Source organism: Biomphalaria glabrata, chromosome 5 (assembly GCF_947242115.1).
Source record: "Biomphalaria glabrata chromosome 5, xgBioGlab47.1, whole genome shotgun sequence".
NCBI classification, from domain to species: Eukaryota; Metazoa; Mollusca; class Gastropoda; family Planorbidae; genus Biomphalaria; species Biomphalaria glabrata.
Window position 1 is genome coordinate 30624976 of NC_074715.1, and position 24410 is coordinate 30649385.

Below are 24410 nucleotides of genomic sequence, written 5' to 3' on the forward strand. Positions count from 1 at the left end.
ACTTGAAAACTGATTGTCTTAGCTTTCATTTCTTATATACTAGGCTGGGAGAAATTCGAACAAGTTCTCATTTTTCCCAAATGCCATTAGACAAGGAACGATTTGCCTGAATCAGCCAGGAAAACCAATGACTCAATAGAGCTTAAGTCTTTAATTAACATGCGCGACCAGATCTACATATGGATACGCGTAGGACGCAGATCTAATTATCTTCTCATTTGAAGGAACGTCTGTAGTTTATAAGAAAAGATAAGAAGATAATTGAGATATTAAAGATTTGTTGGTAACCAAGCCTATTCGGATCCTCGACTCTAAAATTTGTCATGGATTGAGGCACAAAGCGGAAGAGTGTGGACTGACTGTGGACACAGGAAGGAAGTCTTTGGAGGAACTCATATTTATTTCCAAGTCAACTAAATCACATACAATTTAAAGGCAAGACAAATATTTTGGTTTTGAACCTTTATTTCTGTTCATTGATTACATTGGTCTCAAGTAAAAATTGGACCGCTCCCACTCACCAAAAATAAACACACACACACACACACACACTGACTCTTTATGTCTTCTAATTATTTATTTAATTTGTTTTGGAGGTGGGGGAGGGTGTAGAGGAGGTGAACTAAAATATTCACCTCACAGTTACACAGCAGACAATCTATTTCTACAGAGAAAATGAAAATATAGAAAGTACTAGTTAAATATAATATGGTCCAGTGTGCTGTATTTTTTTTCTTTATAGGGTTGCTTCTCAGCCTAAAGTCCTCTAGCTACCAGCCTAAAGCCCTATTCACCACCATCCTAAAGTCCTCTAGCTACCAGCCTAAAGCCCTATTCACCACCATCCTAAAGCCCTATAGCACCACTAGCCTAAAGCCCTATACACCACCAGCCTAAAGCCCTATAGCACCACCATCCTAAAGTCATATATAGAACCACCAGCCTAAAGGCCTATAGCACCACTAGCCTAAAGTCATATATAGCACCACTAGCCTAAAGCCCTATACACCACCAGCCTAAAGCCCTATAGCACCACCATCCTAAAGTCATATATAGAACCACCAGCCTAAAGGCCTATAGCACCACTAGCCTAAAGTCATATATAGAACCACCATCCTAAAGCCCTATAGCACCACTAGCCTAAAGCCCTATACACCACCAGCCTAAAGCCCTATAGCACCACCATCCTAAAGTCATATATAGAACCACCAGCCTAAAGGCCTATAGCACCACTAGCCTAAACTCCTATAGAACCACCAGATGGATGAAATGAGCGCCATATAAAAACGTGACTCCGCTTTAAAAAAAAAAAAATTGTCCATCCTCCCAATACAAAATCCTTTCGTTCATTTTTTTTTCTAGGTGTGAAGGATAAACTAAAGAGGAGAAACTGGTTGAAGAGAAAAGGGGGAGGGGTGTCGTCAAAACGTGGGGGTGGGCGGTGTAAGGGGGTGGTCTCAACGAAGCCTGGCACGAGGTTGTAGGCAAGGGCACGGTGGTGAGCCGCGCAGTGCCATCCAAAGACGAGCCTAAAAGGGTTTTGAGAGGTCCAGGTATTGACCAGCAGGAGAATGGAATGACAGGTAAAGAGAGACACACACAGAGTTGAGGGGGGGGGGGGGGGGAGTGGAAGGGATGTGAAGCACGAGAATTTAAAGATGAGGACACACTTTAAAAAAAAAAAGTTAGGTTCTGGTTCCAGTCGTCTCACTTCTCTCTCTCTCTCTCTCTCTCTCTCTCTCTCTCTCTCTCTTTTAAATGTGTTTTCTCCTTAGCTTCTTTTTTTTTTGTTTAATGTTTCACAAAATAACAGAAAGAAAGGCGGTGAATTTAAAGCAGAGGGGGGGGGGGAGGACAGTGAACTAAAGAAAGAAGAAGAGCCGAGGAAAGAGGTTGTTTTTTTTTTTTTTGTTGTTTTTTTAAAGTGCGCTGAAGAAGGGAGAGAATCGTGATGCAGTCTGAGTGCACACGTTCTGTTACCCCCCTTGTTATTGCTTCTGCACACGAGTGTGAGTTGGTTGTCAAGGGTTTAAAAAAGATTCCAGAGTTGGCATTAGAGACAGTGACAAAGGTGACGGTTTAAAACCGTGACAACTGGCAACAATGACACATATAACAGCAAACAACTGACAAATATGCCAAGTGAACCAATATCAAATAATTGAAGATATTACAGCAGTTTTTTTTTTGTTTTTTTTTGTTTTCTTTTGCACAAGAAGTGTCTACTTCTTAAGACTAAATGCACACTCCAAACATCTTGAACGTTCGAACATTTGATTTTAATGAGCCAAATATTTTCAAAAGGATCGTCTGCTATGGTAACATCATTTAACTTCCGGAGCACTGTTGATTGGAGCACAACTTTAGGCTCATCTTCCCTTAGAGAGAGTCTTTAAAAAAGAGAGATTTTAATTTTAATAAATCCAAATCATAGTGTCTTTTGTATGAATGCAAGAAGGATACAACCGACCAATCCATTTTTTTAAAATAATAAAATATCTCTTAAAGAATCAAATTACCCAAATCTAGGTGTAAATACATAGATTTGAAAGCTTTACTCAAAAGAAATATAACCTGATGAACTCGATAATCCATTTGCATCATTTGATTTAGAGACACTGAAGACTAACAAGTAAATAACAATAATACATAGCACACAAATACAAAAACTCTAAGATAATAGAAGATAAAACATTGAACCAATAAAAATATTGAAAAGGACAAGATGATAAATGCACTTTTCTTATTCCATAAGCCAGAATACATTTCTACAAATGCTTCTTATTTCCTAATGCCACTAGAGCATGGAACGTCTGTAATTTATAAGATAAGATGAAATGTAATTTATAAGATAAGATAAATTGTAATCATAACATAAGATAGAATATAATTTATTGAATAAGATAAAATATTAATTAAAATAAAGTTAAAATATAATTTATAAGATAAGATAAAATGAGTTGAAAAAAACAACAACTTTAAGCTGTAATTTATAAGATAAGATGAAATGTGATTTACAAGATAAATTGTAATCATAACATAAGATAAAATATAATTTATAAGATAAGATAAAATTTAAATTAAAATAAAGTTAATGTATAATTTATAAGATAAGATAAAATTAGTTTAAAAAAAAAACAACAACTTTAGGCTTCCAGAATTTGGGGAACATCGTATTGATAAAAAATGTCCAGACGATGTATACTATCTCTTCTATCTATGGTCTGCACTTACCTGCAATGTCATGGACTTGACAAGGGACATCATCATTGGAGTCCTTACATTCTTTCAAAGATGGGGGCGCATCTATGCTCAAGATGCTGTCGCTGGACATACTCTCCTGAAATAGACACAAAGTATCCATCATTCATCTGTCAATTAAGCGGACTAATCTGGTGTGACCCCAACTTCTGGTCAGCTCTTATATATCTTCTAGAATTCTATGTTTAAAAACTATTGCATACATACATGTAGCTCATACAGTGGACATATGAACGATGTACATGATATATGGCGTACATAAATTATCAGATATTTCGGGGGGTTAATAAAATAAGAAAAAAAAAACACAGAGACACAGCCTAATTAAGTTGATACAGCATAAATCTACTACAAATATAGATGGATTTTAAATTATGATTTGAATGGATTTTGAATTATGATTTGAATGGATTTTAAATTATGATTTGAATGGATTTTAAATTATGATTTGAATGGATTTTAAATTATGATTTGAATGGATTTTAAATTATGATTTGAATGGATTTTAAATTATGATTTGAATGGATTTTAAATTATGATTTGAATGGATTTTAAATTATGATTTGAATGGATTTTAAATTATGATTTGAATATATTGAACAAATCTTTTTCTTCATCATAATATTTCCAAACACAATGTATCTTTTGTACGCGGATGTATTAATATTAAATTATACAGACACGACTGTCACATTATCTACACACACGACTGTCACATGATCTACACACACGACTGTCACATGATCTACACACACGACTGTCACATGATCTACACACTCGACTGTCACATGATCTACACACACGACTGTCACATGATCTACACACACGACTGTCACATGATCTACACACACGACTGTCACATGATCTACACACTCGACTGTCACATGATCTACACACACGACTGTCACATGATCTACACACACGACTGTCACATGATCTACACACTCGACTGTCACATGATCTACACACTCGACTGTCACATGATCTACACACACGACTGTCACATGATCTACACACACGACTGTCACATGATCTACACACTCGACTGTCACATGATCTACACACTCGACTGTCACATTATCTACACACTCGACTGTCACATGATCTACACACTCGACTGTCACATGATCTACACACTCGACTGTCACATTATCTACACACTCGACTGTCACATGATCTACACACACGACTGTCACATGATCTACACACTCGACTGTCACATGATCTACACACACGACTGTCACATGATCTACACACACGACTGTCACATGATCTACACACACGACTGTCACATGATCTACACACTCGACTGTCACATGATCTACACACTCGACTGTCACATGATCTACACACACGACTGTCACATGATCTACACACACGACTGTCACATGATCTACACACACGACTGTCACATGATCTACACACTCGACTGTCACATTATCTACACACTCGACTGTCACATGATCTACACACTCGACGGTCACATGATCTACACACACGACTGTCACATGATCTACACACTCGACTGTCATATGATCTACACACACGACTGTCACATGATCTACACACACGACTGTCACATGATCTACACACACGACTGTCACATGATCTACACACACGACTGTCACATGATCTACACACACGACTGTCACATGATCTACACACACGACTGTCACATGATCTACACACTCGACTGTCACATGATCTACACACACGACTGTCACATGATCTACACACTCGACTGTCACATGATCTACACACTCGACTGTCACATGATCTACACACTCGACTGTCACATGATCTACACACACGACTGTCACATGATCTACACACACGACTGTCACATGATCTACACACACGACTGTCACATGATCTACACACTCGACTGTCACATGATCTACACACTCGACTGTCACATGATCTACACACTCGACTGTCACATGATCTACACACTCGACTGTCACATGATCTACACACTCGACTGTCACATGATCTACACACTCGACTGTCACATGATCTACACACTCGACTGTCACATGATCTACACACACGACTGTCACATGATCTACACACAGGACTGTCACATGATCTACACACACGACTGTCACATGATCTACACACTCGACTGTCACATGATCTACACACACGACTGTCACATGATCTACACACTCGACTGTCACATGATCTACACACTCGAGTGACTCGACAACGACATTTGTTTCTTTAATACAGTAAGTTTTTATCTTGCATCATTTCTAAAGAGAAAATAATAACCCTAGGTTTAAACCCTAAACTAGTGCTTGCCTGTACCCTAGGAATCAAGTGCTACAAAAAATAGCTGGTAAATAAATGCTTACAATGATTCTACGAAGTTATTAATTTTGTTATTTAAGAAAATCCTATCATTTGGTTTCAACCCTTAAATACTGTTTGTACCCGTGAGGCTTGAGGACAAGTGTTTGGTAAACAAATGCTTGCAGTTATTCTACGAAGTGATTTATTTTGTGCTTTTAAAATAAACAAAATATAAAAATCCTTAAAAAAAACAAAAACAAAGCTGATATAAAGGGAATGATCCGCACAATTACTGGCATGCCTCTCAATACTGCAAGATTTATATCCCTTGTTCTATAGCAAACAACATTTACTAATTACCACTAATTAATTAACAAAGTGGTTAATTTTTTTTTATTGATTCGTGTTTTGTCTTCGACAATGAATAATTGTTCAAAGTTTTACACTTGATCCGAGAACTGGGAAGTGTACGAAACAACGTGTACAAGACTTGTACCAGACAGAATATTGGTAAAAAGTATACAAGACTTATACCAGACAGAATGAGTTGATCAAATATTGGTAAAAAGTATACAAGACTTGTACCAGACAGAATGAGTTGATCAAATATTGGTAAAAAGTGTACAAGACTTATACCAGACAGAATGAGTTGATCAAATATTGGTAAAAAGTATACAAGACTTATACCAGACAGAATGAGTTGATCAGATATTGGTAAAAAGTATACAAGACTTATACCAGACAGAATGAGTTGATCAAATATTGGTAAAAAGTATACAAGACTTATACCAGACAGAATGAGTTGATCAGATATTGGTAAAAAAGTAACCCCACGTTTTGTTTTAAAATGATGAATCCTTGTAAAATTGTAAACTGTAATATTCGTAATAAGAATCAAGAATAAAAGGGGGACAGTACGGTCCTATTCTTTTTGTTATGAACTGATTGCAATCACTGGAGACTAGCTACACTTTAAGGATGACATTTAGAAATTGTAAAGAGTGACACTTTTGTATGTCTTACGTTGTAGATAGAGTGACACTTTTGTATGTCTTACGTTGTAGATAGAGTGACACTTTTGTATGTCTTACGTTGTAGATAGAGTGACACTTTTGTATGTCTTACGTTGTAGATAGAGTGACACTTTTGTATGTCTTACGTTGTAGATAGAGTGACACTTTTGTATGTCTTACGTTGTAGATAGAGGGACACTTTTGTATGTCTTACGTTGTAGATAGAGGGACACTTTTGTATGTCTTACGTTGTAGATAGAGTGACACTTTTGTATGTCTTACGTTGTAGATAGAGTGACACTTTTGTATGTCTTACGTTGTAGATAGAGTGACACTTTTGTATGTCTTACGTTGTAGATAGAGTGACACTTTTGTATGTCTTACGTTGTAGATAGAGTGACACTTTTGTATGTCTTACGTTGTAGATAGAGTGACACTTTTGTATGTCTTACGTTGTAGATAGAGGGACACTTTTGTATGTCTTACGTTGTAGATAGAGTGACACTTTTGTATGTCTTACGTTGTAGATAGAGTGACACTTTTGTATGTCTTACGTTGTAGATAGAGTGACACTTTTGTATGTCTTACGTTGTAGATAGAGTGACACTTTTGTATGTCTTACGTTGTAGATAGAGGGACACTTTTGTATGTCTTACGTTGTAGATAGAGTGACACTTTTGTATGTCTTACGTTGTAGATAGAGTGACACTTTTGTATGTCTTACGTTGTAGATAGAGTGACACTTTTGTATGTCTTACGTTGTAGATAGAGTGACACTTTTGTATGTCTTACGTTGTAGATAGAGGGACACTTTTGTATGTCTTACGTTGTAGATAGAGGGACACTTTTGTATGTCTTACGTTGTAGATAGAGTGACACTTTTGTATGTCTTACGTTGTAGATAGAGTGACACTTTTGTATGTCTTACGTTGTAGATAGAGGGACACTTTTGTATGTCTTACGTTGTAGATAGAGTGACACTTTTGTATGTCTTACGTTGTAGATAGAGTGACACTTTTGTATGTCTTACGTTGTAGATAGAGTGACACTTTTGTATGTCTTACGTTGTAGATAGAGTGACACTTTTGTATGTCTTACGTTGTAGATAGAGTGACACTTTTGTATGTCTTACGTTGTAGATAGAGTGACACTTTTGTATGTCTTACGTTGTAGATAGAGTGACACTTTTGTATGTCTTACGTTGTAGATAGAGGGACAAGTTTCCATGGCGACAGTAAATAATGTTTATTTTTTTAAAGGGCGAAGTGAGAAATGGGATGAGGAAGTCAGAGTCACGTGACCTTTGTCTTGCATGTTTTCAAACGCGGTGAAACTACTCAGGTAGATGTTTGGCTGTTAGGCATGAGTCCAAAGTCTGTGCGTGTGCGCGAGCTGGCGACTCGATAACGGATGTTTATTTGTTTGTTTTTTCCCAGATGATTTTATCGATTTCAAAAAGGTGTATCTATCCAAATGTATGGACCTCAGCTATTAGACTTTTTGAGAATCAAAGCTATAGGACATTGTGACTATCAAAGAATTGGTTTCATTTATTTAGAGCCCTCAGCAACGAATAGTTTGCGTTTAGCTGATAAATCTGACGTTTTTGTATCGACAGAGAATATCATTTGAAAAAGAAGTTTGATTTTGTTGTTTCTTTTATACACACTTATTTGTCTGTTGTTATGTTGGTCTGTCCAGTTTAAAACTAAGACTAAGACTGCTTTATTGATCCTTACGGAAATTTGTTTGATTAGTTAATTTGTTAAAAAATGTGTTAGGCAATTCAAGCAGCTGTAGGATTTGAGCCTACGCCAAACAAGCAAAATATTAAAAATAGCTTACAAAAAAAGAGTAAGGTAAAAGAATCCTCATATATAGCCATATATCTTGTAAGATTTATTTCCATTTTTCGGTATCTAACAAAATTGATTACCGGGCCGCCGCTTTGATTGTAGTCACCGGCCCCTGCGCAATGAAAACATGCCTCCCATTTTGTTTTCTAAGAAAAAATATTTTTTTTATACTTTGAATTTTTTTTTTTTTTTTTTTTTTTTTGTTATTTAAAATTGCAGTATGTTCGAATGAATGAAACACTTAATGCTATTCGTTTAAAGAATCTAAATATAAGTTTTCATAGTAACATTATTTAATTAACAAATTGGCTAATGTTTTGATTGATTGATTGATTGATTGATTGATTGATGACATTATTTAATTAACAAATTGGCTAATGTTTTGATTGATTGATTGATTGATTGATTGATTGATGACATTATTTAATTAACAAATTGGCTAATGTTTTGATTGATTGATTGATTGATTGATTGATTGATGTTTTGTTAGGAACAATGAATAATTGTGTAACGTTTCGTTTTACGTGTACGAAATGTGTACAAGACAGAGTGACTTGATATACGCTTTGTAAGAAGAGACCGGTGCATGCCATAATGAAAAATATAACAAAAAAAAACGATTATTATGATCATAAATAAAATAAGAAAGCACATTTCACAACACTCTAGCTTGTCTACCACAGACTGTCCTTATTTCGCTAAGACAAAATATCAAATAAACAGAAATATATTTTTTAAAATGGAAAATGTTTTATTAAAGTACTTTATAAAAAGCTTATCTCAATACTGCAGGGTTTAACTCCTTTTTTTCTTAATAAACAAATTTAATTACGCCTAATTAATAAAATAATTGGTCAATTTTTCTAGATCCACGCACACATTTTCAACTTGGTCCGGGAATGGAAAAAATAGTTTTCCCTTTCAGACCATGCAACAGATTTAAAAGTCATCTGTTTCTGTGGCCCACGGTTAACGAGAATGTCATGTGGCCACCCTAACCCTAACGATCAACCGCCTTTACTTTTCCCCAACAAATGTCAGGTACCCATTAGCACTAGGTGGACTCAGAGGCGCCCTAAATAATCCCGAAATAAAAAAAATCCCCCAAATAAAAGCACTTTAGCGCTCAACCACCATAGAAAAAAAGTGTACAAAATGTGTACAGAAAGAAGGAGTGAGTTAATGTACGCTTTGTTAAACAAACTGAGTGCATTCAAAGAAAATGAAGGAATATTAAATATTCTTTATTAGTATAAGATAAACAAAAGGCTGGAACTCTGAGATTGAAATTGTCTATTTGAAATAAATGATTAAACAACAATTTGAGCTGTACCTTACGAATGCACTCAAAGGAGTGGTCTCTTGAAATCTATTTTAACAAGTCTATTGTAGGCTAGTGGTAATGTGAACAAAGATCCAACACAACAACAATGTTACAATTTGTTCATGTTCAGTTCATACTGTTATGAAATTAGACGAGAGTAAGCAGAAATATTAATGTCGAAGGTAATTTCAACGAAATTTCTAAGATGATTTCCACCGATTATGTTTTAGCTTCCAATAAAATAGAAACTGCTTATAGATAGTTGCACACTATTTTGTCATTTCTTGTACTGTGGTTGGTATTGCGTTCATTCTCTGTTCTTTCCTTGACACGCAATTTAATTCACTGCAGGGAGGGAAAGATTTGACCCCCAACCTTCACGGATTTGACTAGAGAATCATTACAATGACAGCGGGAAAGTTGTTCTGCCCACACCTGGCTCTCCAAAATTGTTGACCAATTCTTCCTACCCGGAGTGTCTTAGGACTGTCTCGTGGTTTTAGGTTTCGTTTTCTAAGCCTAGTTGAAGATGTTGATTGTTAGGAAACTCAGTTGTTACTCGCTGTAAGTTGAGGAGAGAAAAGAAGCTGCAAGAAACCACTGGTCAAGGACGGGCCCCGGTGGTCAAACGTCGCACATATTGAATTGGTGTGTGGGAGGGGTGTGGGGTTGGTGGAAATAAAAGGGTGTTCACTGCGTGAGTACTTAAACTGGCTTAAGGCGCCAGGAGACCAGCTTGGTCAGGGGGAAAGGGTGATGAGTTTAAGACAGTCCCGTGGCCTGACTCGAGTGGACCACCAGTGGTGGTGACAGGGGGCTGGGACCCAGAACACTCTTGACTGGACCTCAATTAGCCGGACTGTCAGATAACATTTATTAAAACAAAATTATAAGAGCTGACGGTACGAGTGAAAATACAAATTAAAATGAAAAAATAACCTAAGTAGGTCACAGAAAGACATAGTAAAGGAAAAGCAACTCTTCGTGGTCCTTGAATATTTAAATAAATTCAAAGAATTTAATTTTCAGGATTTATGAATTTTACAAATAATCCAGAAAAAATAGTAGTCACGCTTTTTTAATTCTTTTTGTTCGATTCTAAAATGAGTTTAAGCTCTTTATGTAAGTACTTGTTATAGGTTTAATATTTATGTAATTGTCTATATACCAGAACTGTATCTATGAAAGTGTCTATGTAAGGCATTGTTGTAAATTACATACAACACCGAGAAACCTAAATTACACATGTGTATATATATATATATATATATATATATATATATATATATATATATTTGTATGTATGTAAACATAAATTTATATACGTACGACTATTACTAAATATATATATATATAAATATGAACAACCTTCACGACAAATATAGTCATGCAACGGTACAATGTCTCTATACAAAAACAACGGTATACCACATAAGACGATGTCAAACCTTTTGGAACTACTGAAAACAAAATATGACTAAGAGGTTTACAATTGTAACTATCATTTAATATACTACTTTTACTTTTTGATTGTTCTATTCAATTATCTATTGTTAACAATTTCACTGTATATATATTTTAAGTACTTTATATTTCAACAAAAATATTCATTTTGTGCTATTATACACAAAAATGTCGTAAGTAATTATTTCATTTCCATGTTTGATCACACTGAAATTATTTTATTTTAAATTGTAACTATTTAATTTGTACCTTTTACTAATTAAATATATATATATATTGGGGGAAAAAAGCCCAAATAAAGAGGCCATTAGCCAAAAAAAAGAGGCAGAGCCCAAAAAATAGGCAAAGAAAAGAGGCAAAAGCCCAAGGATTCCTAGGATGTAAATATATATATATATATTGGGGGAAAAAAGCCCAAATAAAGAGGCCATTAGCCAAAAAAAAGAGGCAGAGCCCAAAAAATAGGCAAAGAAAAGAGGCAAAAGCCCAAGGATTCCTAGGATGTAAATAGATCGACAACCTTTCGTATTACTGGAGAAAAATAAATAATAATAAAATATTTTGTTTGATAAAAAATAAAATTATATTTTTGTAAAAGTCAATGAATGAATGTGAACAAGAACAAGAGGGTCCAGGTTTGAGGACATAGATCTTAGTTGAGCTGGTCTAGACACAGGAGAGTAATTTTTTGGCGAAGGGGGGGGGGGGGGGTAAAATGAGACCAACATGTGTCACGAGTCCTAAGTAGCCAACACACATTAACATAAATTTCTCTATATCATATCATTACATACAGAACGCGTCAAGCCTAGAAGAGACATTGTGACATTCTTTGAACAACCAATGGAGGAGAAACACAACAGGAACTGTGTCTACAACATTTCTACACTTACACGGGAACTTCTTGTCACTTTATTTTGATAGAAGCAAAACTTACAAACTCCGGCATACACTGATTCTTGGCAGGGTAGGCGTGCTGCTCTATTTATAGGCATGACATCATGCAAGGTTCCTGTGTCCCTCGCTTAGGTTCAATAAATGTAAATTTGTCCCCTATGATGTATTCGTCTTTTATTTTCTGAGCACATCTGTTGCCCCTCCTCTTTACCCCCCCCATCCCTCCTGTTTTGTGTTGGGCAGTCCAACCTTCCAGTCTCCCACCCTCCATTGCAAACAGCCCTCCCCTCCCCCGTGTTGTAATCACACCCCCACACGCAATGAGATTTTTAGTTTCTTTGATGATTGAAAACGAGACACACAAAAACAAAACAACAACAACACGTTTGTACCTTCAAGAATGTCCTCCAGTGGCTTCATGTGCAGTGATGGGGGAGGGGGGCAACTTTAAGTGGGTGTAATCCGTTCACAATAGTCAATGGAATATGCTAAAATTGCGTAGTAAGCAAAATAGCTATCCACCCCACCCCCCCTCCATTTCTGAATATTTACACCTCTCTCTCTTCCCTACACTCCATCTCAGTCTATATATATATATATATATATATATATATATATATATATATATATATATATATATATATATATATATATATATATATATTTATTTATTTATTTATTTATATACATGAGCAGCTAATCTGCAATGTTAGGTTCAAGAAATCAGGAAGAACGAGGGGACGCCTCTGCAAGCGCCAACTTCGTTTCCTCCATTCTATTTCTTATACCACAGCTCAGCTCTAAAATGACCCCCACCCTCTCCGGTTCGTGCGTTTAGACTTTTCGAGAAAGTGCCTCCTTAGTTCTAGTCCATTCTGGTCTCTTATACATTTCAAACCGAACTGTACCTTTCTCTCTCTCTCTCTCTCTCTCTCTCTCTCTCTCTCTCTCACTCGCTTGTAGCCTCTCTATCCCTCTACCCTCTTAACCCCCCCCTCTTTTCCTTCTTCGGTACCTTCCCCTTTTAACGTGTTCTCTTTTCTCTTTCTCTAACATTCTCTTCTCTCTCTCTCTCTTTCTTTCTCTCTCTCTCTTTCTCTCTATCTCTCTCTCTCTCTCTCTTTCTTTCTCTCTCTCTCTCTCTCTCTCTTGCTGGTTCCGTTGTTCACTCTAGTTTATCGCTTTCCCTCCTTCACTTATCACACACACACGCGCGCACCAGTCCTATCCCCCCCCCCCCTTTTCCTCCATCAACGGTAAAGAATGATGAGCCAGAAGGAAAGAAAAAGCCCGCCCCCCCCCTTTCCTTTTTTTCCATTTTTACTCCCCCTCACAACTCACTCACAGATCGATAGCGCTGTCTGCAAAATGGGTGCGCGCGCAGGTGCCGAAGGTCCCCTTGCACCTCTGGGTCATGTGATCAGACTCTCTTTTGACCTCAGAGCTGCACAGCTTGCCTTTGGAAAAGTTCGATAACTTCTCCCCCCCCCCCCACTCTCATTTAAATCTTTGATTAAAGCCCCTTGTGGTTGTCATGCATCACAAGTTCACCATTCTCTAAATCTATGGACCTAATAAGTTCACATTATGTCTAACTATTCACTAATTCTCTGGACCTAATAAGTTGACATTGTGTCTAATTCTTTAAATCTATGGACCTAATAAGTTCACATTATGTCTAACTATTCTCTAAATCTATGGACCTAATAAGCTCACATTATGTCTAACTTATCTTTAATTCTCTGGACCTAATAAGTTGACATTATGTCTAATTCTTTAAATCTATGGACCTAATAAGTTGACATTATGTCTAATTCTTTAAATCTATGGACCTAATAAGTTGACATTATGTCTAATTCTTTAAATCTATGGACCTAATAAGTTGACATTATGTCTAATTCTTTAAATCTATGGACCTAATAAGTTGACATTATGTCTAACTTATCTTTAATTCTCTGGACCTAATAAGTTGACATTATGTCTAATTCTTTAAATATATGGACCTAATAAGTTGACATTATGTCTAACTTATCTTTAATTCTCTGGACCTAATAAGTTGACATTATGTCTAATTCTTTAATTCTCTGGACCTAATAAGTTGACATTATGTCTAACTTATCTTTAATTCTCTGGACCTAATAAGTTGACATTATGTCTAATTCTTTAATTCTCTGGACCTAATAAGTTGACATTATGTCTAATTCTTTAAATCTATGGACCTAATAAGTTGACATTATGTCTAATTCTTTAAATCTATGGACCTAATAAGTTGACATTATGTCTAATTCTTTAAATCTATGGAGCACAAACTTGGCAACCTGGTCATGCGATATGCGCACTAGACTATCGTTCGGACTTCTCGATGGTCCTGGGTTCATACCCTGCCCGCTGCCATCCACCGTCGTCCTGCGGGAGGTTTGGACTAGGAAATAAATTATCTTCAACTCGGAGCATCCAAAACATGTCTAACATTTTACAAACAAACTAAAAAACAAAAAATTTTTCGCTTACACTTTTCAAAGTAAATACGCTACCATTGCACTTATTATGCTGATACTTAGTCTAAGGGGCTATTAGATACTAACTGATAATTTCCTTTTCAAATTTCAAATCTTTCTTTCCTTTTCTATAGCATTATTTGTAATAGTTTTTAATTTCTTGTAGAGCACACTAAATTATATATGGTTTTAAAAATGTAAAATTTGTCAATATATACGGATTAGATTCCATTTAAGCAAATCTTGAAATGAAAGAGTCATTTAACAGAGACAGTTCACGTTGTCACCATCACTATCTCGTTTTGTCCAATCAAAATAAAACGCGCTAATACGTCTGACTAAACTAAATATCATGGTCCTAAACTAAATATCATGGTCCTAAACTAAATATCATGGGCCTAAACTAAATATCATGGGCCTAAACTAAATATCATGGGCTATTCTGACATTTGAATGTAGGGTTAGGGTGCTAAATGACAGTGACGTCATAAGATGAGAGCATGCATGTTTCCTTGTCCATTTTTTAAAGAAGGCAAGTCAGTAATGTTTATTAAGGCCACTATTTTCTATAATGGCCAGTAATTATTGTAAAGGCCAGTAATTTTTATAAAGGCCAGTACTTTTTATAGAGGCCAGTAATTTGTATAAAGGCCAGTACTTTTTATAGAGGCCAGTACTTTTTATAAAGGCCAGTACTTTTTATAGAGGCCAGTAATTTGTATAAAGGCCAGTACTTTTTATAGAGGCCAGTACTTTTTATAAAGGCCAGTAATGCTTTCAACAACTCTTGACCCTTGTCGTACTTTATAATTAATAATGCAAATTGAACAAATCTAATAAGTTGTAAGCTACATCTTCTACTGTCTTTAAGGATCCTCTCTGAGAACCACATAGTAAATACTTCCATATACAAGGTATATATTCTTTATCAAGGGGGGAACTGAGGGTCTACCAAACATAATAAACAGTCAGAGTTAAATAAGAAAATATTACAAACTTCAATACAATCTTGTTAAACCTCATTCAATATATATATATATATATATATATATATATATATATATATATATATATATATATATATATATATATATATATATATATATATATATATATTTATTTATTTATTTATTTATTTATTTATATAAATACATATTGAATTAAATTAGTGCGTTCAAATATCAACAAAGAGAAAATGACTGTGATCAACTTGATTATATAACAGTTTCATTGAATGGTAGAGTACACTATCGTAGTACCATTCACTAAAACTCTCTATTCGTTGACTTCAACACTCTCTAAAACATCGGATTACTTGGAGGGATTACATTTTAATATCAAACTAGCGACTATGAGAGTGACGCCTCTCAGATTTGGAACTAAGTTCTTGTGACCAGGGACAAAAGATATCCCAGAGGCCATTGTTCACAATAGCCAATGGTCGGAGGATTCTGATCTCGTCAAAGAGGAATACAATATATGAGTATATTAGCCTTGACAAAGTTCAAATAAAACTCGAACAAATCTCTAGTAGTCATTTTCAAACATAATACATACACTAGAGATCATATTGTGAACTTTGGTATTGTTTGACTGATTTGTCCAAGAAACAGTAAGATTTAATTGGACAAATAGGGAAAAGGAATAGATAGATATCTATATCTATCTATCTATCTACCAGGAATTTTTTTTTAGCCAGTAAGAACACAACTTGGATACAAGTAATGTCAATAATAAATGCTACTTTTTGGATTGTGCTGGTGTCTGAGCATTTCCACTCTACTACCCCCCTTTCCCCTACTTTCTCTAAGTCAACACAAAGAATATGGTAATGGAAACTAGCGGATCCGGTTCGAGGGGGTGTGGGTGTCGATACAGCAGTAATTAGTTTAAAACTCCATAAAGTATGCCACTTTTGATAGTATCATAATTTTTTAGTATATAAACTTTAGATAAATACATAATTTTTTGTATTGTATTTCTCCGCAAAAAAATTATACCGTTCCCTTTTCCTCTCTCTTTCTCTTTCTCTCTCTCTCTCTCTCTCTCTCTCTTGATTGACCTTATTCTCCAGCATTTATAATTTCCTTAAGACTTGCTACGATGTACTGGAAAAACAAAAGGTGAACACATTTTTGGAAAGATTCAGAAAGGGAGACAAACTCCTGAACGTGAATACACAAAAGGTAAAATGAAAGAAAAAGGGAAAACTAAATCTTATTAAAAAAAAATTACTATTGTAGAAATAAGATTGAAATATCTAATAGACGAAATTTGAAGTACTTTCACGTTTTAATTATTTATTTAATGATGGCTGTTGTCAGGGAGATGTATGGCGAGAATGAATGTTAGTTTGATATTTTGGTATGATTGTTATATCCCCTTGTTATGAATGCGAAGTGTTGCACGTGTTGTGAACTGAGTGATTAAGTCTTCGTTGAATCTGCGAGAGAATGTGTTAGTCAGTAAGGTCTTGCTCCCGGTCCAGGAAGGTTGGACGTTTACTTCCTGGACTGGTATTTATGCATTTATATATTTATAAGTTGATGGACTGGTGTTTTGTTTATTAATATTTACTTGAGCAATATTGGATATTAAAATATTGATATATTCTTGGAGATTTGGAGTTGGAGTTGATGTGTAGGCTATCTAGTGATAACTGTTCTTATTTGAGTAATTAAACAAGTATTGTTAAGTGTTATTGAGGATTCATACCCCCCAACGAGCCAAGTCAAGAAACACACCAACCAAGAGAGACAAGCAGCAAGCAGCAGTACATATATATATATATATATATATATATATATATATATAATTAAGACATCTGACATCTGGAGGCTTCGTCCGGGCAGGTATCGTTGTACCTGTTACCTGTATTATTAAACACCAGTGTATTAACCGGTGTACTAATACAGTATTATTCTTGACATCTATCTGAGGGCTAGTCCGGGCAGGTCAGTTATACCTGTTATGTCATTCGTCACGTTGAAGAAGTCGATAAGAAAATAAAGAATAAGCAACACAAGCAAAGAAAAGGATACCGAATTTTTTGAGCTTCGTCCGGTCTGGGACAGTAACTATTGTACATGACATTGTCTACTAAAGTTGGATTCAAGGCAATCTGTATCATTTGTAACCTACTACTCGTTGACATTTTTGGGCCTCGTTCGGCCAGTATTTGAGAGTCTTTTAACACACACTGAAGAACTTGACATTGTTTACATTTTTGACACACACCGAGAACACGGAGGAACTTTTTGTGTTTCGCCATCAACACGTTATTGTTGGAGTCAGTCTACTAGAACTCTACGAAAGGTCATTGACTAATTTGGACTTGCAGCTACTTCTTGTATACCGAGGTCATTGCGTCATCACTACTTAAAGAGGATCACCATTTAAAGAGACATCGCCATTTAAGGAGACATCGCCATTTAAAGAGACATCGCCATTTAAGGACACATCGCCATTTAAAGAGACATCGCCATTTAAAGAGACATCGCCATTTAAAGAGACATCGCCATTTAAAGAGACATCGCCATTTAAGGACACATCGCCATTTAAAGAGACTTCGCCATTTAAAGAGACATCGCCATTTAAAGAGACATCGCCATTTAAAGACATTGCCATTTAAAGGGACATCACCATTTAAAGGGACATCACCATTTAAAGGGACATCACCATTTAAAAAGACATCACCATTTAAAGAGACATCACCATTTAAAGGGACATCACCATTTAAAGAGACATCGCCATTTAAAGAGACATCGCCATTTAAAGACATTGCCATTTAAAGAGACATCACCATTTAAAGGGACATCACCATTTAAAGGGACATCATTTAAAAAGACATCACCATTTAAAGAGACACTACTACTATTACTACTACTCACTTACTATTGGACTATTCTACATGAATGCAATTACTCGAGTAATCGTGAATTATCTACCTTTGTTACATTGATGTTGGAGTATACTGGACTTGAGAGACTTGGTCATCGTTGAACGTAAAAGTAAATTGCAAGTGCCTGTATCACTGTGTCTAACCTATGGGACTGACTTGATTATTTGTATATCTGGGATCTTTTTGGATTATTATTGCACTAACTGACTAGATAATCATTTTTTTTATGCACCCATTATTATTACTATTAGTATTATATCAATGTTTGAATAATTTTGTTTTGTATTTGTTTCATTCTCTAAATCTGCTGTGAGTCATAAAGCGTTTACAAGGAGGCCGAACAGCGACCTGACACTCCAGAAGTTCTACATTCTTAAAGCAACACTGTCGTGTGGAAAGAGTTGTCATTTCTTTCCTGGCATCAGACACAGATAAGTTGAGTTTTCTTTTGTCTGTTGTATCGGGCATTCAGGGTCGAGTGTACATTGCCTTTTCAGTAGGGGAGATAAAGAGTGAGATTTTTTTTTTGTTGATCCTTTTTATAATTTATTGTCTTATGTAAATTGAACGTTACTTAACTTAACCTTTATAAATTAATTTACTCTTATTCAGTAATATTTCTTATTATTTGTGATTATCATGGACGAGTTTAAACCTAGGTCAATTGAGGTATTAATAGAACAGGCCCACATGTTTGGAATTGAGGGTGATGAACAACGAGAGTTTGTTTTAAACCAACAAAAACTAGATCTAGAAAGATTAAAAGATTTAAACCGACAAAAACTAGATCTAGAAAGATTAAACGATTTAAACCGACAAAAACTAGATCTAGAAAGATTAAAAGATTTAAACCGACAAAAACTAGATCTAGAAAGATTAAAAGATTTAAACCGACAAAAACTAGATCTAGAAAGATTAAACGATTTAAACCGACAAAAACTAGATCTAGAAAGATTAAAAGATTTAAACCGACAAAAACTAGATCTAGAAAGATTAAAAGATTTAAACCGACAAAAACTAGATCTAGAAAGATTAAAAGATTTAAACCGACAAAAACTAGATCTAGAAAGATTAAAAGATTTAAACCGACAAAAACTAGATCTAGAAAGATTAAAAGATTTAAACCGACAAAAACTAGATCTAGAAAGATTAAAAGATTTAAACCGACAAAAACTAGATCTAGAAAGATTAAAAGATTTAAACCGACAAAAACTAGATCTAGAAAGATCAAAATTAGAATTAGAAAGAAAGGCAATAGAAGTGGTAAAGTTGAAAATGGAACTGGAAGTAAAACTGTCATTACAGGGAGATGTGAACTATAAAATAGAAATTGACAATGACATATTAAATAATGAGGAACAAAATAACTGTCAGGATATTGATAATAATATAAGTGGGATAGAAGATAATGAAGAAATTGAGAATGTCTTATCAAGTAAGAAACTAAATGATTGTAATTATACTGTTAATGATATTAATGAGATAGAAATTGGAGAAGTAATAGAAAATACCTTAACTACTGAGGAACTTATTGATATTAATGAGATAGAAATTGGAGAAGTAATAGAAAATGTCTTAACTACTGAGGAACTTATTGATAAGGAACTTATTGATTGTCAGTTTATTGACAATAATATTATTCATGTTCTGAGACCATTTCACAGAGTACACAAACCATTAAAGAGATTAAACCTAACAAAAGGAGTTTATCAAGTTGTTGGTACTGGTAAAGTAAAACCAGAAACCAATAGGCTACAAATGTTTTTGTACCTAAAACTTCCAAGAAAAAGAAAAAAGAAATCTTGACGTAGTGTTTCCCCTCTCCCTGTTGCTGAGAAGGGGATGTCCACGAGGGTCACCTGAATTCCCGAGTGCGACTTGGCAATAGAGAAAATTCAGCATTGTCTGTTTTCATGTATTTTAATTATTTTTTTGTACCAAATCTTAATAGTTATTGTGTTTATCTAAACAGTACATCCGAAATAGCTTGCTGTGTGTTGCACCAAGTAGATGGCTTCCTTCCGGTAAAGTGCAGAGAGCTGACATATAGAGAGCAGCATTACTTCATTAGTAGCGTGAGTGTCCAACGCCTAGACAGATACCTCTGATACCCAGGAGGATGCACAATCCAGTTTGACCACAGACCATTGTCTACTAGCAGATAAACTGTCAAGACTTAGCATATTTGTATTAGTTATAATTGATAGAATTCATTTTTTCCCCAATACAATGTGAAACGTGCCTTTAACTATTAGAGATGGTATCTTGTCGTATATTATTGCTATACATAGGAGTTGATCTTTTCTTGTATTTTTGCTGTTTTACATATTAAATATTAACGTGGAAAGGACTATGCCTGCCGACTTCAAATTGTAATTTAACTCTCCATGCCACTATTTTTTTTTCTCATTTATTCTTTTCTCATTTATTCTTTTCTCTCTTTCCCTTTGTTGTAAATAGCTGGACATATTTCTTTTGTTAGGTTAATAAGGGCTATTTCACTTTAATGTACACTATATACATTTGTGTGTAGATATATATGTTTATATATATGTATATAAGTATGTGTATGACACAGTGTGTGTATGTATGTATATTTATGTATATATTTGAATGACTGTTATCTAATAACAGTCATATCGTGAGAGGGGGGATGTCAGGGAGAGGTATGGCGAGAATGAATGTTAGTTTGATATTTTGGTATGATTGTTATATCCCCTTGTTATGAATGCGAAGTGTTGCACGTGTTGTGAACTGAGTGATTAAGTCTTCGTTGAATGTGCGAGAGAATGTGTTAGTCAGTAAGGTCTTGCTCCCCCGGTCCAGGAAGGTTGGACGTTTACTTCCTGGACTGGTATTTATGCAAAGATATAAAAGTGAATGTATGGCTTAGAAAAACAAGCTGGAGTTAAGCCAGCAAAGATATAAAAGTGATTGTATGGCTTAGAAAAACAAAACCAATGAACCTAACGGAGTTCGCAAGAAGAAGATGACAGTCACGCCCAGTAACCAAAAAAGCTTAATACTAATTATAAAGTCAATGCTATAATTAGCAAGTTTTGATGCCATTCAAGAAACACTTTTAAATGTCTTCTAATGAACGCTTAACCTTTTAGTTCCTACAAGGCCCATCAACTCCAATGGTCACGTGTCTACCTGACAGAAGTTGGGAACGTAAAAGTTGGTCGTTGTGCTGGCCACATCACACCCTCGTCAAACGTCAGTCATAAAAATAGGTGAGCTTAAAATCATCAGCCTCCTTCGATGTCTAAATGTCTAAAAGGGGAACCTTTACTACCTTTCCTATATCAAAATGTAATCGTAAATTCTTCTATTTTTTTTTTTTTTTTTTTACGGATCAAAATCAACTGAAACTATTGGACCGAGTGTTCGAAAATCAATTTATATACAAATTAAATGTTACCACTTTTAAGATAAGCTTTAATTAAAATATTTCACACTGTTAAATAAATCTTTATTAGGATTACACCCCCAACCGCACACACATTTCAAGTAGGAATCTATTTCTACTGAGTTTTCCGTTATTATTATCATTATTCATTAATATTAGGAATATAATATAAGAAGAAGCAGAAGAGTATAAGGATTCCAGTAATGAAAGGCTGAAGATTCTAATAAAAAAAATGATTACAATTTTTACAGTACATGTTGGGCTTCTCTATTTACAAACTTATATCGCTCCACTGCTACATGTTTATATTTTTATCCTAGAGGAATATGTCTAACAATGATGTCTCCTACGATGAGATGTTGGGAAAGAATGGACACTGAGATAGGGTGGGACTGGGGTGTTAGTCTCCAACGTTGATGCACGTCAGAAAGTGGTGGACTCGGCTATAAATTCCGGCCTACATTAGCATAGTGAGCCTCCTGCCACAGTTCCCGGGAGGACGATACCCACTCGTAAATGCGATACTAGGACTAAGCTAATGGCGGTATCGAGTCCAGAGGTAGGGGTTTTGTTTTCTGTGATGGTCAGGGGGAGATAAATAGAGCTTACTGTCGTGATTATCTCTCTTAGTTATAATATAAGGAATCAGACAGGAAGAAACAGATTAAGACTCGGGACCCAGAGGCGTATCGGAAAGATCAGAGAAAGAGGGGAAGTCTGACCGGGAAAAATTATCATAGATCTGGAATTTATTGAACCAGGGACGTCTTGGACCGGGACATTCAGGCGACACGGTTTCTGACAAGATTCTCATCGTGTTGCTTCGGTGTCCTGTCAGAATGTTGGAAACGTTTCGCACCTTCATTTCTTAGATTCTTTATTTCTTCAGGAAGATAAACATAAGAGAAGGTGAACAAAGTCCAGGCATGGGAACATGTTAATGGTCAAGAGACATGGGGTGTGGTTACATTTAAAATAGTACTAGATCTTAGAAAGATATTTCATAGGAGCTGCATCATCAGCATACAGGAGTTCCCTGATAAGTATCTTCCTAACCTTGGTTTTTGCCCGCAGCCTAGATACATATTGCTGACTAACAATACTAAAGCCTTAGTCTACCGGACCTGTGAGATCAGCACCTTGCTATATGAAAGTGAAAAATGGTCAACCTACTCATGGCTGGAAAAAAAGCTGAATGTCTTCCACCTCCGATGCCTAAGGCGGATCTTTAAAATAAGGTGGCAAGAAAAAATAACCAATGAAGAAGTGCTACTATGAGTAGGGTGCCAGGACATCCGCTCTGTTTTCAGCAGCAGACGCCTTGGCTTCGTTCGTAGAATGCCAGTAGGTCGACTTCCACAAGACATTCTGTATAGCGATCTAATAGAAGGCAGGAGAGACTCTGCTCGCCCACGTTTACGGCATACGGATGTATGCAAACGCGACATGATGATCTTCAAAATCGACACTAGCAGCTGGGAAAAAGTAGCACTGGATAGATCCACATGAAGAGAGAGCCTATAGAAAGGGTCTCGGATTACAGATGTCATACACAACAGAAGCAGAAAGAAGGGTGATAATGCAACGGCGCCTGGTGATGCCCAACCTGCGTCCGCAGCTGTGAATCATGGAGTGGCCTCTTTAGTCACACAAGAAGTTGCAAAGGGAAAAGATCGTCTCTCGAGACGTAAAATGCCACAGAATTTCATAGTATTAGGTTATAAAAAGATCTCCTAAAGTACTAAGTTTTTATAAAGATCTTCGGCAGTACCAGGTCTAACAAAGATCTTCTACAGTACCAGATCTAACAAAGATCTTCGACAGTACCAGATCTAACAAAGATCTTCGACAGTACCAGATCTAACAAAGATCTTCGACAGTACCAGATCTAACAAAGATCTTCGGCAGTACCAGATTATAAAAAGATCTTCGACAGTACCAGATCTAACAAAGATCTTCGACAGTACCAGATCTAACAAAGATCTTCGGCAGTACCAGATCTAACAAAGATCTTCGACAGTACCAGATCTAACAAAGATCTTCGACAGTACCAGGTCTAACAAAGATCTTCGGCAGTACCAGGTTTAACAAAGATCTTCGACAGTACCAGGTTTAACAAAGATCTTCGACAGTACCAGGTTTAACAAAGATCTTCGGCAGTACCAGGTTTAACAAAGATCTTCGGCAGTACCAGGTTTAACAAAGATCTTCGACAGTACCAGATCTAACAAAGATCTTCGGCAGTACCAGATCTAACAAAGATCTTCGGCAGTACCAGATCTAACAAAGATCTTCGGCAGTACCAGGTTTAACAAAGATCTTCGACAGTACCAGATCTAACAAAGATCTTCGACAGTACCAGATCTAACAAAGATCTTCGGCAGTACCAGATCTAACAAAGATCTTCGACAGTACCAGATCTAACAAAGATCTTCGGCAGTACCAGATTATAAAAAGATCTTCGACAGTACCAGATCTAACAAAGATCT

General features: G+C 35.8%; 2 protein-coding genes across 2 annotated transcripts in view; one reads left to right on the forward strand and one right to left on the reverse strand.

Annotated features, from left to right (window-relative positions):
• Nucleotides 1–24410, reverse strand: part of LOC106073238 (nucleolar protein 4-like) — a 116224-nt gene that overhangs the window by 75675 nt on the left and 16139 nt on the right. The window contains exon 2 of the mRNA XM_013233742.2: nt 3235–3340. Coding sequence (XP_013089196.1) covers nt 3235–3334 — 100 coding nt within the window. The 5' untranslated portion in view covers nt 3335–3340. The remainder of the gene's footprint in view (nt 1–3234; nt 3341–24410) is intronic.
• On the forward strand, nt 16928–20864 carry LOC129926372 (apical junction molecule-like). The gene is made up of 2 exons (XM_056029888.1): nt 16928–19944; nt 20482–20864. The coding sequence occupies exons 1-2, from the start codon at nt 19149–19151 to the stop codon at nt 20493–20495; spliced, it is 810 nt and encodes a 269-aa protein (XP_055885863.1). The 5' UTR covers nt 16928–19148; the 3' UTR covers nt 20496–20864.